The sequence below is a fragment of the Gymnoscopelus braueri genome, assembly GCF_963280865.1.
Source record: "Gymnoscopelus braueri genome assembly, chromosome: 4".
NCBI classification, from domain to species: Eukaryota; Metazoa; Chordata; class Actinopteri; order Myctophiformes; family Myctophidae; genus Gymnoscopelus; species Gymnoscopelus braueri.
In genome coordinates this window covers 45,861,613-45,874,479 of record NC_137605.1, presented here as the reverse complement: position 1 = coordinate 45,874,479, position 12,867 = coordinate 45,861,613, and the positions used below count along the sequence as shown (strand labels likewise).

Here is a 12,867-nt window from a genome sequence, read left to right as displayed (position 1 = left end):
TCATAAAACACTCAAACAGGTTTTCAGATTTCTTCAACAGCTATATGCAGTGGTACGTGACCATAGCCAGGTGCCGTATCAGTGACATTGTAAATCTCTTTGAAAATGCAGCCTCTATGCTGATGGGTGGCCAGGTACAGGACCATAACTCCACTGGGCCTTGACGCACTTTGATTCAATTGCCTCTCCTTCTGTTACCTTGCTTCAGCTCTGATTGATGTATCTGCTGTCTGCGCAGTACACAAACCCCCCCTCGTCGAGGTGAGACCCTGAAATGACCGATGAAATTGCACTGTAATCAAACACAGCTAAAAACAACAAGAAAATGTCTGCCATATGCCGGTAAAGCCTTCTGTTTGTGTTTGAGTGAGTGGTGTGGGGCGGGGGGATTATTGACAGGACTGGATGAGTGGTTCCTGGTTAGAGAGCCAGAGAGGAGCCGGTGCGCAGTTTGAGCGGCGGTGACTCCTGTGTCTCATGTCTGCGATGGGATCTGTCAAAGCCAATCAGCTGTCTGTCTCCCCCCGGCGTTTGACAGGCGTTTGATGAAGCGCAGGCCTTAGAGAGGATCAGGCCCTTCCTGGCTCAGCTCTATACCCTCCCACCCCCACCCGTCCCACCACGCGCAACAGGAGCTCCGCAAACTACATCCAACGTGGCCCCCCTCCCCCCCAAACCTCCAACTCCAACTCTGTGAAGTAGTGAACTATTTTTATCAAAAGATGTGTCGTTCGTTAGGCTTCATGAGTGTATTGTCCTCTGAGGGGATCGAGCGGCAGTGTCATTCCTGAGTTAGAAAAACAGAATCAACGAAGACACACAAAAAAAGAAAAAGAAAAAGGCCGGCTACGATTGATTCCCCCGTCAACAGACATTGCACGGGGATTGCGGCATGATCCGGACGGCCCCTGTCTCTGGCTTTAAAAGCTAAGCCCCGTCTGACTTAGCTTGGCTCCTCACTCGTTAGGGCCCTGGTCCTGTTTTTCTGGGACGGTCGCACAGCTCCATGTCCGGACATGAGAGGGATTTCCTCCCAGAGTTTCCCAGCAGAGAGCGGAGGGATGAAAGGCCTTGCAGAGAAATGAAATATAAAGAACCAATCATGCTGGACAATTTCCTCCTAAACACCACCACCCCGTCCGCTCCTCCCAAGACCCTCAGAGAACACAGGGCTGTAGATCAGAGGGTGTTAGCGGGGTGCTACCCCCCACGACACGCAGACGGACCATGTCAGACCATGTCGCCTTTTTGTGTCCCTCCTGTGACACGCCGCGCTCAATATAGCCATGATGTAATGAGGACACACTGTTGACATAGTCTTAATATTTCCACGTGTGTGCTTTCGCATGCCATACATACTCTGGTACACGCTTACATGGTTATAATGCATATGCTAGGCTCAGTGCATGCTATGCATAGGATGTTAGTGGCTCATAGCAAAGACAGATTGTTTATGTGCGTGCGATAGAGGGCCTTGCAGACAGCACCCTGGATGCTTGCTTGTACAAGCCCTTGCGGCCCCCCTCTGGCCCTCCTTCATATACTGTTACGGGGGTCCCAAGAGTTTTACCTCTTATTGCGTGCCCCCCTCATGGCTGTGTTAACAGACTTTTTATTCCTCTGTATAAAACTGGGTGGGTTATCGTAATGCGGCAGGATTGTTTCAGCAGGAGGAGGGGATCGAGACAGGTAAATCCCCCAAGCTCGGGTCCTCCGTTGGGGGTTGACGCCCACTGCCCAGGGCCCAGGCTTAAGACCCGGTCCAAGTCAACACCACCAGCAGGCTCTGGAAATGCAGATTCACCTCACCCAAATGAGAAACAAATGTTCCATCCAACAAGCTGTTTAACAGCGGTGTGAAGAGGTCACCTCCTTGGCGGGATCCGATTTTTCTGTTATTTTTTTTGGCATGATCCGTTCTCAGTGTGAGCGTGCTTTTTTAAAAGTGTACAGTTAAGCCCAGTGAGGTGGTGTTTTTATGCGTCGTAAGGGAGATCGATGTGGTCCTCTGGAGTGAGGGAGCGCTTCATTTTCTGAGTTAGAGGGTGCCAAAGATTGTTTGAAAAGGAAAAGGTGGAGCATGTGAACGCTCGCTGTCTTTGGCTGCACTGCCAATTCCCATTTTCATTAGCCTTTACTGCTTAATAGCATGGTGAAGATAATGAATCACAGAGGCCATCGCTGTTGATCCAGTCTAGACAAAGGGAGCGCTACGGTACAGTTGCACCAGAATGGCCTGAGAGAAAAATATACACTATATTGGCAACAGATTGTTGTGTGTCTTTGGAAATAATTCATTTTATTATTAGAATACTATGTCAATTTGAAACTGAGATGAACGGCTATCACAGCTACTCCCTGAAGGCGCTGCCTGATTTAGATCACGTTGTGCGGGAAGTATAAAAATCCATCAAAGCTTCTTTTTTGTTTTTTTCTCGAATGAGATCTAATTTTGATATTCAAGATACCAAAATGAAAGCTTGTGTTGTGCTGTGGCGCATCTCCTCTGTTTGAGCGAAACCGAAAACCCAGCTGACATCTGTAATAACTTCCCTCGCTATAATGATGAATTTGTTACATCCCTGTGTTCTCTTCTTGATCTTCTAATTGGAACCCTGGTCCAATTTTGCACCACTCCTCAGAGTATCTGCCGGCGATATGTGCAGCGAGGACAGAAAACAAACACAGGCGGCCAACACAGGCGGCCGGCCTCCAGAAACATTGGTGCGCGGTCCCCTTTGATAAATGCAGAGCTTTACATTTCGCTCATCAGAAACAAAACACAACATTAAGCCATTCATTAAAGTCAACTGAGGCTAATTATCCCTCATTTACCCCCGTGCCCGTGGGGCAGGAGAGCTCCATATATTTAGGCCCAGATGTGTGGGGTGAGTCAGTCGGGAGATAGCAGACCGCAGATGAGGTTGTGCCGGCTCTCTGTGGGCCCTGTGGTTTCCAGGCGCATCAGACACAGCGGGCCAGTCATCGCGCCTGTTCACCGCCTGGCCTGCTGATGCTCACCCCGGTGACACCATCGGTTGGTTAAGTGAAGCCAGTGTGGTGGAGGGAGGTTCTGGATCTAAATTAGATAAAAAATAGTTGGTAATGTGTGACTCGCCTGGCAGTTGTTGTTTTGATTCCTAAATTAGTCCCTTCTGGGCTTTCTTGCATACTATAAAGGGAGCTAAATGGACCTGTATGGTTACATGTCAGGGTCCAATTTAGTGTTTGTTTTTTTTACACTCTCAGAGTTAAATTACCACTGAGGATTTTACTGTGTGCTAGTATTGTAGTAGTAACAATGTAGTGATTTAGGAGTCAGACTCTTGGCTAAATATTTACAGGTAAGGTACAGAACCTCTCATTAGTGTACTCATAACAGCAAAGTATCTCAGGGCTGGCGAGGAGATAAGAGGGCTGATGTTTATTAAGGTCTCTGCAGCTGCAGTACCAATCTAGAGTCAGTCTTTCTTTTTCAAATGAGATGGTTGGTGGAGGCTCGCTCATTGATTGCACAGCAGACTCTTAACTCTCTGGCAAGATTGATAGACTTGAACCCAGAAGTTAAGTGTAGGGTTTCATGGTCTGTACTGTACTATTCCCTCATCTCTCCTGGACAGGTTGTGGGCACCGTCTGGTGTGACTGTCTCCAGAGGGGGAAAAACACGCTGTCCGCGTCGTCCATTGGGCATATTAATCACTGTGTCATTCATGCATGCTTCACCGGGGCTTCTTCGCTTAAAGACGCTAATCTCCGAGTTGGGTTTTCACCTCTACTTATTGTCAGCGAAAGAGAGCTTCAAAGAGTAAAGCGGTGAGCTAACCTGCTTTTTAATCTCGGTGCAGATCCTCCACCGGGCCATAGATGAGAAAATAATGACCCACCTAATCCCGACATTAGCTTTTTAAACCGGAATGCATATGTTTTAAATCATTCTTACTAAGCAGCTCTGTGAATGTGAGCAGAGCATGGGGGAAAGAGAGAGAGAGAGAGAGAGTGAGTGAGAGAGAGAGAGTGCAGAAGGTATGATCCAGAGTAATCTTGTTAGAGCTAAATGACACTGTGCAGTTTCTTGTCAGCTGGATGGCAAAATGAACTTCTTATAAAAAGATTGTCCTTTGTACGTAATGGCCCACATTTTCAGACATAATAAATCTCTTCCATTATTTCCCAGCATTTTTTCCTTTAGAAAAATTCCCCGTCTCTCAGTTAAATCTTCGTCATTTCCATTTCATCACCATCCTCATCTTTGATTTATTTTCTGTTCTAACTCAACACTTGTTGAGTTTTGCTACAGTTTTGTTAACTTGATTTAACGGTATGAAGACAGCTGAAGAAAAAATAGAAATTAGAGAATGACAAGTCACCATGCATTTTCCAGCATAATGTGGAATGAGAGCAACGGCATACAACCCGCATTGATGGTGTTAAGTCTAATCCACTGATTCTCAATGTGGGGTCTGGGGCCCCCCAGGGGTCCTTGACGGGGTTCCAGGGGGCACCCAGCTACAATAAGTGATTGATATTTAGGAACTAAATGGACCTTTCTGTAACTCTAAAAGTGTAGAAAGGGAACCAAATAGACCTGTCCATTTGGTTCCAAATGTATTTAACACTGAGGATTTCACTGTGTAGATTGGAGACCTAGAGATTAAAACTAAACTAACTGGCCTAATGCATATAACTGGGGGTCCTTTGTTGGAAAAGCGTTGAGAATCACTGGTCGAATCCATACTTTGTGATACAATGTTATGCGACGCGATCGTACAATGAATTATACATTTGGTTTTAGTAATGCAGGCTGTGCATTCATGTTGCCAACGCCTCCATCTGTATGAACCATGGGTCACTTTGGGTACTGACTCCTGCCTGTCTAAACAACTTCTGAAATAAAACACACAACTAAATTAAACAGCAGTAGGACAGTGTCAAAGGAGTTTCCAGACCGAAGAGTGTGTGTGTGTGTGTGTGTGTGTGTGTGTGTGTGTGTGTGTGTGTGTGTGTGTGTGTGTGTGTGTGTGTGTGTGTGTGTGTGTGTGTGTGTGTGTGTGTGTGTGTGCGCGCGCGTGTGCGTGTGCGTGTGTGTGCTTGAGTGAGTGAGGAGAGCGCTGGCTGGCTACAGATCCGTTCCCCTTCACGGCATTATAAATGTATGTGTGAGGAGGCCCTTAATGGCTGCTAATCCAATTTCTGCCACTGAAATCAAATCTCACTGGCGCCAGTAGTTCTCTCCTTCCCTCGCAAATAATGGCCTCTGCTTTGGCCTGTTTATGAAAAAGACGAGCCACTGAAAAATTCCAGCTTTACCATACTAAGTCCATCAGAATCATCTTCAGAATTGTTTTGATTGTCCCCTTCCCCCTTCTTATGAGATTCTTGTCAGAGTCCAAAGGAGGGATAGAGAGAGGTGGAGAGGTTTTTGTCAGGAGCATCGGCAGCCCATTTACCGTATGTCTTAATGCCTTCTCGAGGTCAGCCATCGATCTTTCTTCAAACCACAAGCAATGGAGATAAGATTAGGCCTTCGATTCCTGCACTGCCGCCGGGGGCAGTTGAATGAAATCACTTGGCTATGCCAGTAGTCTGTGCATTGCTCTTTTTATTAGGTCATGGCCTCTGTGATTATAGGTTTGCATGTACACATACACCCCAGAAATAGCAGCAGGCCATTCCAATCACAAAATAATCTGCCTTTTCTTTTCTGCTGGGCAGTGTGGGGGGGCATACTTCAGCTAGGGTCTCCTTTTCCAAAACAAAGATATTATGTTTGAAACAGACGAGGGGAGTTTTGGCTTTGGCTTCCTTCCCCCCTGGATATAGATTTGATTGATTATCTGTTAGCCCATCAGTTAGATGTACACGTCAGTCGCATTGACTTTCCACAAAGACATATGTACGCTGGAGCATTTAATAATATGATACATCGAATAAGACTTATCTCTTAGCTGGATATCCAGCTGCATGCAGTCATTATCGCTGAAGGCCTCAAATATCAGCCGAGGGGTACAGAAGGGTATATAGAAGGACAGTGAGTGATGGGGTGGGATAGGGTGGTGAGGTTTAGATGAAAAGACGACTACAAAATGAAAAAGTGGTGGATCCCAGTCGCACTGGTTCTGGAATGTCCGGTCGTGAAAGGTCAGCGTGGAACTTCCACCCCAGTACAACGTAGGGAAGGTTAATCTTCCTTTGCCAGGTGCGTTGGCAGCTGATACGATTGCAAGTGACACTAGAAGGTACAGGAAGTATTTCCCACAGACACATAGTTGATATGAAAGCTTACAGTATGCTTATGGATGGGTCGATGTGGGGCACACGCAAAGCACACACGAATGCACGTGCACGCACACACGCACGCACGCACGCACATGCGCGCTCGCGCGTGCGCACGCACGCACACACACACACACACACACACACACACACACACACACACACACACACACACACACACACACACACACACACACACACACACACACACACACATAAAGGAATGGTGCATAGGTCATCTTCGTAAACAACCATCCCACATTGTCTGCTTCTGATTCAGAAATTCCAAACATTTTGATTGCTTATGCGATTATTGTTTATTTGTTTTACTTACTTTCAACGCAAACCCAGACACAAATGTCTTGCTGGCAGAAGAAGATTTTTATCTACAAAGGGAAACCAAACATTGTGAAATTAAGGTTTGCTGAAGTGACACTAAATCCAGCCAAATTGAAAAACATTGCATATCTGCGATAAAAGACCTACTCTGTCTTTGGCAGCCCAACCTAATTCTTACAGTGCCAGTTATGACTTTGAAAGAAGACAGAAAATGATTTCAGACATGCTGTGCCTTCCAAGACAAAATTATCTTTACGTGCTCTGAGATTTATGAATTTGTTCCTGATTTTTGAAAGCAACCATTTCTTTCCGGATAAATTAAACAGTTTCTTCTGTGAACCCTGGTAATCAGTTTAAGTGATTACATCGGTTGTAAATATGAGATGATGAAAGCTCGGTGTTCAGAGAGCATTGTGCCCTAAAGGAAAGTCCTTGATATGATACTCTCCATCTCACTTGCATTGTATCAGATACGAAGGGAAGAAGTGTTGGAGCCTTGGTGTTGGTTGCCCTCTAGCTGTCAGCTCAGAGAACTTGGGGTTATGAAATATTGGTCCCAAGGCTTTGCAAGAGACTTTTTTGAACCGATTCAATCGTTGGCCCAGGTTTTGTCTTGCAGTTCTATCACCACAGAATTTTTCGGCTTGCCGGATTGTAAATAGGACAATGTCTTTAAGCGGATATTAGTACGCCAATAAAAAAAAACGACCCTAACTGCCAGATCCCAAACTCAACAGCTCAGTCTTAAACCAAAGCTGTTGAATTTGTTTCTTTTCCTGTCGCTTAGGTATGAAACCGAGGGGCATTGCCACTGCAATCTTGTACGTGTTGTAAGTGGTGTTACAGAGTTCGTAAAGCGGTTTGGATTACAGATCTCCTGCCCGGCCCTGAACTAGCCAGGAAAGCTACAGTAGGCTTTTAACTCAACTCTCACGTATTTATTTGTGCTTCACGCAATTGCCGTAAATGCTGCCTTTTTTCAGTGTAAATGTAGCCTTGGGTCCCAGGAATGGCCCATGTGGGCTTTGCCTTGTTACAGTGGGAGTTTAATACTGTACCATGCACTTTATTGCCGTCAAACGTAATTCATGTTGAGCTGGTTGCATTGAAGGCCATGTTTATGTAGCACATAGCAACACTGTTTTGAATGAAAATGACCTCTTTAAATAGCAATTAGGAAAAGAAACCTATAGGCCAAATGCCTTTGAGCCTTGTGTTTGTAATAGCAGCCGTAATCATACTCTAACTCACCCAAAAAATCTAAAGAGACATTTACTAAACAAGCATAACAAGTGTTCTGTTAATGTTTTTCAATTTGAAGGCATGGGAATTTTTATCTAACAGATGTGAGATGTCTTTTTTACGAGAAAGCTGCTGAGTTTAACATTAATGCCGTGGCTTAGAGTGGCAACATGACTGAAATGAGCAAGATTAAATTAATAGCAGGAAATGGCTCTGAAAAGGAGAGAAGGTTTGATGTTTGTTTGTAGTTTCAATTAACAGCGCCATAAATTGTTTTCTCTTTCATGTCTTTTGAAGCAGATAATATTATTCAAATGCATTTGACAGTGAGTTCTTCAGATACTAGTGTAGCTGGGCCTGGCTTTATACAGTGTGGCCAAAGACCGTCTGGCAATCAGAAGGTTGCTGGTATGCCGCCCGGTCCCTGAGCAAGACACTGCTTCTTGGGCACTCTATTAACCACTTAAACGCGCTATTCTTAAAAAAAAATTACCTGAGTTACAACTGTACTTGGACCGCTTTTTTCCATCTACACCATATCTCTTTGCCAAAAATAGCCAATCTACAAGCTCACAACACGTTGTTGTAGATCTACTATTTTCATCAAGTGGCTAGTAGTGCCCACTGCTCCTAATATTTAGGATGGGTAAATGCAGCGGACAAATTTCACATCATGTGCAAATGTACAGTGACAAATACCCCAACAACCCTAAAGGCTGCTACTTTATAATTATGTACAGTGTGTCTGAATGTCGCCATAAAATTAGACCAATCACAATCTCAGTGCATGACAAAACTAATTCAGCGTAGGAGTGAATTATGTTGCTGGGTGAATTATGCTGTTTAGACAAGTGTTAGGTTTGATGTTTACCTGGTATCCTAGTTACTTTGTAGCACTTTAATTGATTTCTTGGCACTCTATTTGCTTGACCATTTAGTTGTTTGTTAGGGTTCTTGCCACTTCCTCCGATCTTGCACTCGCTCCAAAGTGTCTGCTTCTGCTAAATGCTTAAATTGTAAATTGTGGACACACCAAGATTGGATGGGGAAGCCACATCGTTATTAGAATCTATGGCCTCTATTTGGCCAATAACTACCCAGTAGTTAGTGGCTCGGAGTTTCATGCAGGCACTAACATCCTTTTGAGTGCCAAGATTCTCAAGTATTGTGAGCCTAAACCATCGGCGTGGTGTTGCTGATCTGGGTGTGTTCGCAATATTCCACCAACAATATGCAAGATTGTGGCCGCCAGGCGTGGGTGGGCTGGGGGGTGCATGGGCAATTGGGAGGAGAGACAAACAAAATAATCATAAAATATATAAAAAAAATGTAATTTAAAATCAGATTAAGTTCATTAGATTATTGTGCCTGTTTAACCACTTTCAACCTGGCTTCCCTATTTTGGGCATGTCATTATTATAAAAAGTTGCACATTGCAAAAGTTCGTTTTTGTTTCAAAAATTTACGAAAACAGCAGATCTATTTCTAAAAACATTTTGCAATAGGGGGGCCGTAGCCAGAGGCTCTGGCTATTTGGATGGTCCTTGTCAAGCAAAGGTTTGGAAACCCCTGGACTAACTCATTATCACCCATGACAGCCATAATATGCATACACATATTACGTCCTACTTCCCCTTTACTGGACTCTTTTCCTATTTGTTAATACTGTATACATTTCACTATTACTTACTTAAATTTTTGTTATTGTTGCCACACGGACCAAAAACCAAAGAATTACACTCTCATGTACTTGTGAATCAGATGTAACAAATACAAATCTTGAATCTTGAATCTTGAATTGGAGAACCACTTCAACTGGATAGGGCGCACATATATACCGATAATAAAATAATGATACAAAATGCAATAAAAGCCTGTGTTCATGTGCTGAATTTTCCCTTTTCATTAGGCTTACATCTTTCGTCCGTTAAGTACGATAATTCGATAAACATTAACACTTGCTGCCCTCAAAGTACAGTTCTATGTCTTGTTTGGAGGTGTTCAAAGTGTCCCTATTTAGCCAGCCCAATTAGAGAGGCAATTAGAGATAATGCCACATATTAAACACATCACTTTCCTTACAGAAATAGGTCGAGCATGTGCAATAATAGCATCAAACTAATAAAGCCCCTGCTTGAAACAAAATGTTTTTGTAGCATTTCGCTGTGTTTCCCCCCTCAGTGAACCATGACATGGCTTGTTTCTTTGTGTTCCAGATCAGGGTCCAGATACTATCTAATCATCCAAGCCTTACTTCACTTTTCCCCCGCATCAAATTTTCTTTTCCCTTAAATTCCCTCACACTCACTCGCCCTCATGCACACACATCTCATATTCACACGTCTCCTTATCTTATTTGTGGCCTTTGGCAGCCAGATGGCTGTCCTGTGGTTCAGTAGCCAGTCTGTCATACTCATAGATAGCTCTCCGTACAAGAACCTCCACCACACAAGGTTCCATGAGCACAGGAAGTTGGTTCCCCACAGTGAAAGTAACTAAGTACATGTACTCAAATGCTGTATACTTAAGTACTTTTTTAGTTTTTTACTTTACTGAGTATTTCTGATTTTCAATACTTTTACTTCTACTCCACTACATCTCAGAGGCAAATATTATACTTTTTACTTGACTACAATTATTTGAAAACTCTACTACAGATTTACATTATTATCTAATTATTAATGCAAAACATACATTAATAACCTAAGCCCTATTCTATTCTTAAGCTCACAACACATTGTACGTTTACTCAAGTAAAATGTTAAATACAGGAGTATTTCTACATTGTGGTATTGCTACTTTTACTTAGGTAAAAAATCTGAGTACTTCTTATTGGTTCCCCAGCATGCCTTGCCTGCCCCAGTGAAACCTGGGATGCATTAACCCTGGGCTGGAGGACCTTTCCAGCTTGGAAAGACTTATGCAACTTACCATACATCTCTCCCCACTGTATTCCCCAGCAGTGACAGTGAAAATGCTGGGTTGAATAAAAGTACATGGGTTGGGGGGGGGGGCGTAGAGATATTGGCTCAACGAATCATTGTATCGACGCAAAACAAACTAATGAAGCATTGACATGAGCAGCAAATCATCAGAATAATAAAACACGTTTTCCCTCTTTTTCCAGGAGGATCAGGAGGCAAGCATCGATCCAAAGAACCAAAGAAGAAGAACAACAAGCAGAGGCTCCGGTTTCGGGCTCAGAACCAACACAGCGACCACCTGGCTTCCGTGCGCACCATCAGCCAATGAGGACTGAGGCTCCCCCGCGGAAACAGGGAACCGACGCAAAGCTGCTAGCTGCTGCTCCACAAACACCCTGACAAACGACTCCCGTCCCACCCACCCACCCATCCATCCAACCAACACCCCCCCACCCCCCCCCCCAACTACCAACTCTGGTTCAAACACAACTCAACCTGTCACACCATGGCGCTAACGTACAGTACAGTCGCAGTATCGATGCTAAACATAACGCTCGGTGTCGCTGCCTCCCGCTGCTCCCCCAACAACCCAACCCCACCACTCCCAACGTAACGGCGACCAGTCGACCTCAGCAACGCCACCACCACTCCCAACGTAACGGCGACCAGTCGACCTCAGCAACGCCCCCCCCCCCCCCTTTGCCCCCGCCCGTGCCCCTTACACAGCGTAGAACTCGTAGAAGACTTGTTTCCCTTCGTGCACATGTCATTAACCATCCGAGTTGATGGAAAACCAGAGGGGGCACCACAGACTGAGGAGTTCAGAGAGCAGGAGAGTGAAGTGGACATTGTTATTAGAGGTATAGTAAAGGGAGTGGGGCAAGCCTTCTGGGGGAAGGGAGGACCCTGACAGAGGAGAAGAAAGGAGGGATGAGGGAGTGAGGGAGAAGAAGAAGTAGAAGAGGAAGGGGCACGAAGACAAGAAGAAGTTTGGCTTAAGCAAATGACGCTGATGGACATGTAACTGACATCTTGAACTAAAAAGAGACTTTTTTTTCTGTATTTATGTCAAAGCTACCCTTAACGCTCCATCTGACGGAGACAGAGTGTCCCACGTATGGCCTTTATGTTATGTACATTTTTGAGAGTAATGTTAAGAAATACCATGCATAGTTGCAAAGTATTTTATTCTCAGCACAAACTGTTTACGTTCAGACCGCTTTATGCTCTAACTGTATAGTGTGGATAAAAAAAGAAGAAGAAATGTAGTTGTTTGACTAGCATGGCAACGAACTCATGTGTACATAGTGGGTGAGTTTATCTAATTATGAAAAAACCTATTACTGTATTTTCAGTATTGAGACGTTCACAGTTGTAAATGTTTTAGAGATGAAAAAGGTTGTAATACCAAGCTACAGAATTAAACAGATTAAAAACTAAATAATAAACATAGCCACCACCTAGCTATTACATTTATATGGTATATATTTGATTTATTTATTAATTCTATTTTGTACTTTTGTGTTCAGTGAGATTTTTTTGCCTCATACTGTTGTTACTCTTATGTGCTGAAATATTCTTTAAAATCCTTATACCAATACACATTATCTTTAAAAAGTGGAGAAAGGTTTTCTGTCTGGTATGTCGAGCAAAGTGTCGTATCACATCCATTTGACCTCATCTACTGATTTAAATGCTTTGAGGATAAAAAGAAAAAAAAGTATGCATCGTTTGACATATTCTAGATTTAATATTTCAGGATCCAGCAAATATATGGTCATAGGACTGCATATGTGTACATTGTGTTTTATTAAAATACATTTCATGTGACTCTGTGATTAAGCTGTTCAGTATTGTCTGTAGGCTACTGCACTGGTTCTTTGGAACTAGTGAAAGTTACAGGTATGGTGTGTGTGATATCAAATGTGAGCTTACCATAATCACAGTAATCCTTAATCATAGTCCATCATATTCAAGGGCTTTTGGGGAGAAATGAGACAGACTCCATAGAGCACTGCAAAGGGGAGGTGTGTGTGTCTGTGTCCAGCTGATGCTCGTTGACACTCGTTAATGTTATATACATCAAGG

The 12,867-nt window shown here is 43.8% G+C and overlaps 1 protein-coding gene across 2 annotated transcripts in view; it reads left to right on the top strand.

The window, feature by feature from the left end:
• Positions 1 to 12,617, top strand: part of rspo2 (R-spondin 2) — a 65,697-nt gene extending 53,080 nt beyond the window's left edge. For both annotated transcript variants that reach the window (XM_080426318.1, XM_080426317.1), the window contains exon 6: positions 10,983 to 12,617. In XM_080426318.1, coding sequence (XP_080282444.1) covers positions 10,983 to 11,107 — 125 coding nt within the window. In that variant the 3' untranslated portion in view covers positions 11,108 to 12,617. The remainder of the gene's footprint in view (positions 1 to 10,982) is intronic.
• The last annotated feature ends 250 nt before the right edge of the window (positions 12,618 to 12,867 follow it).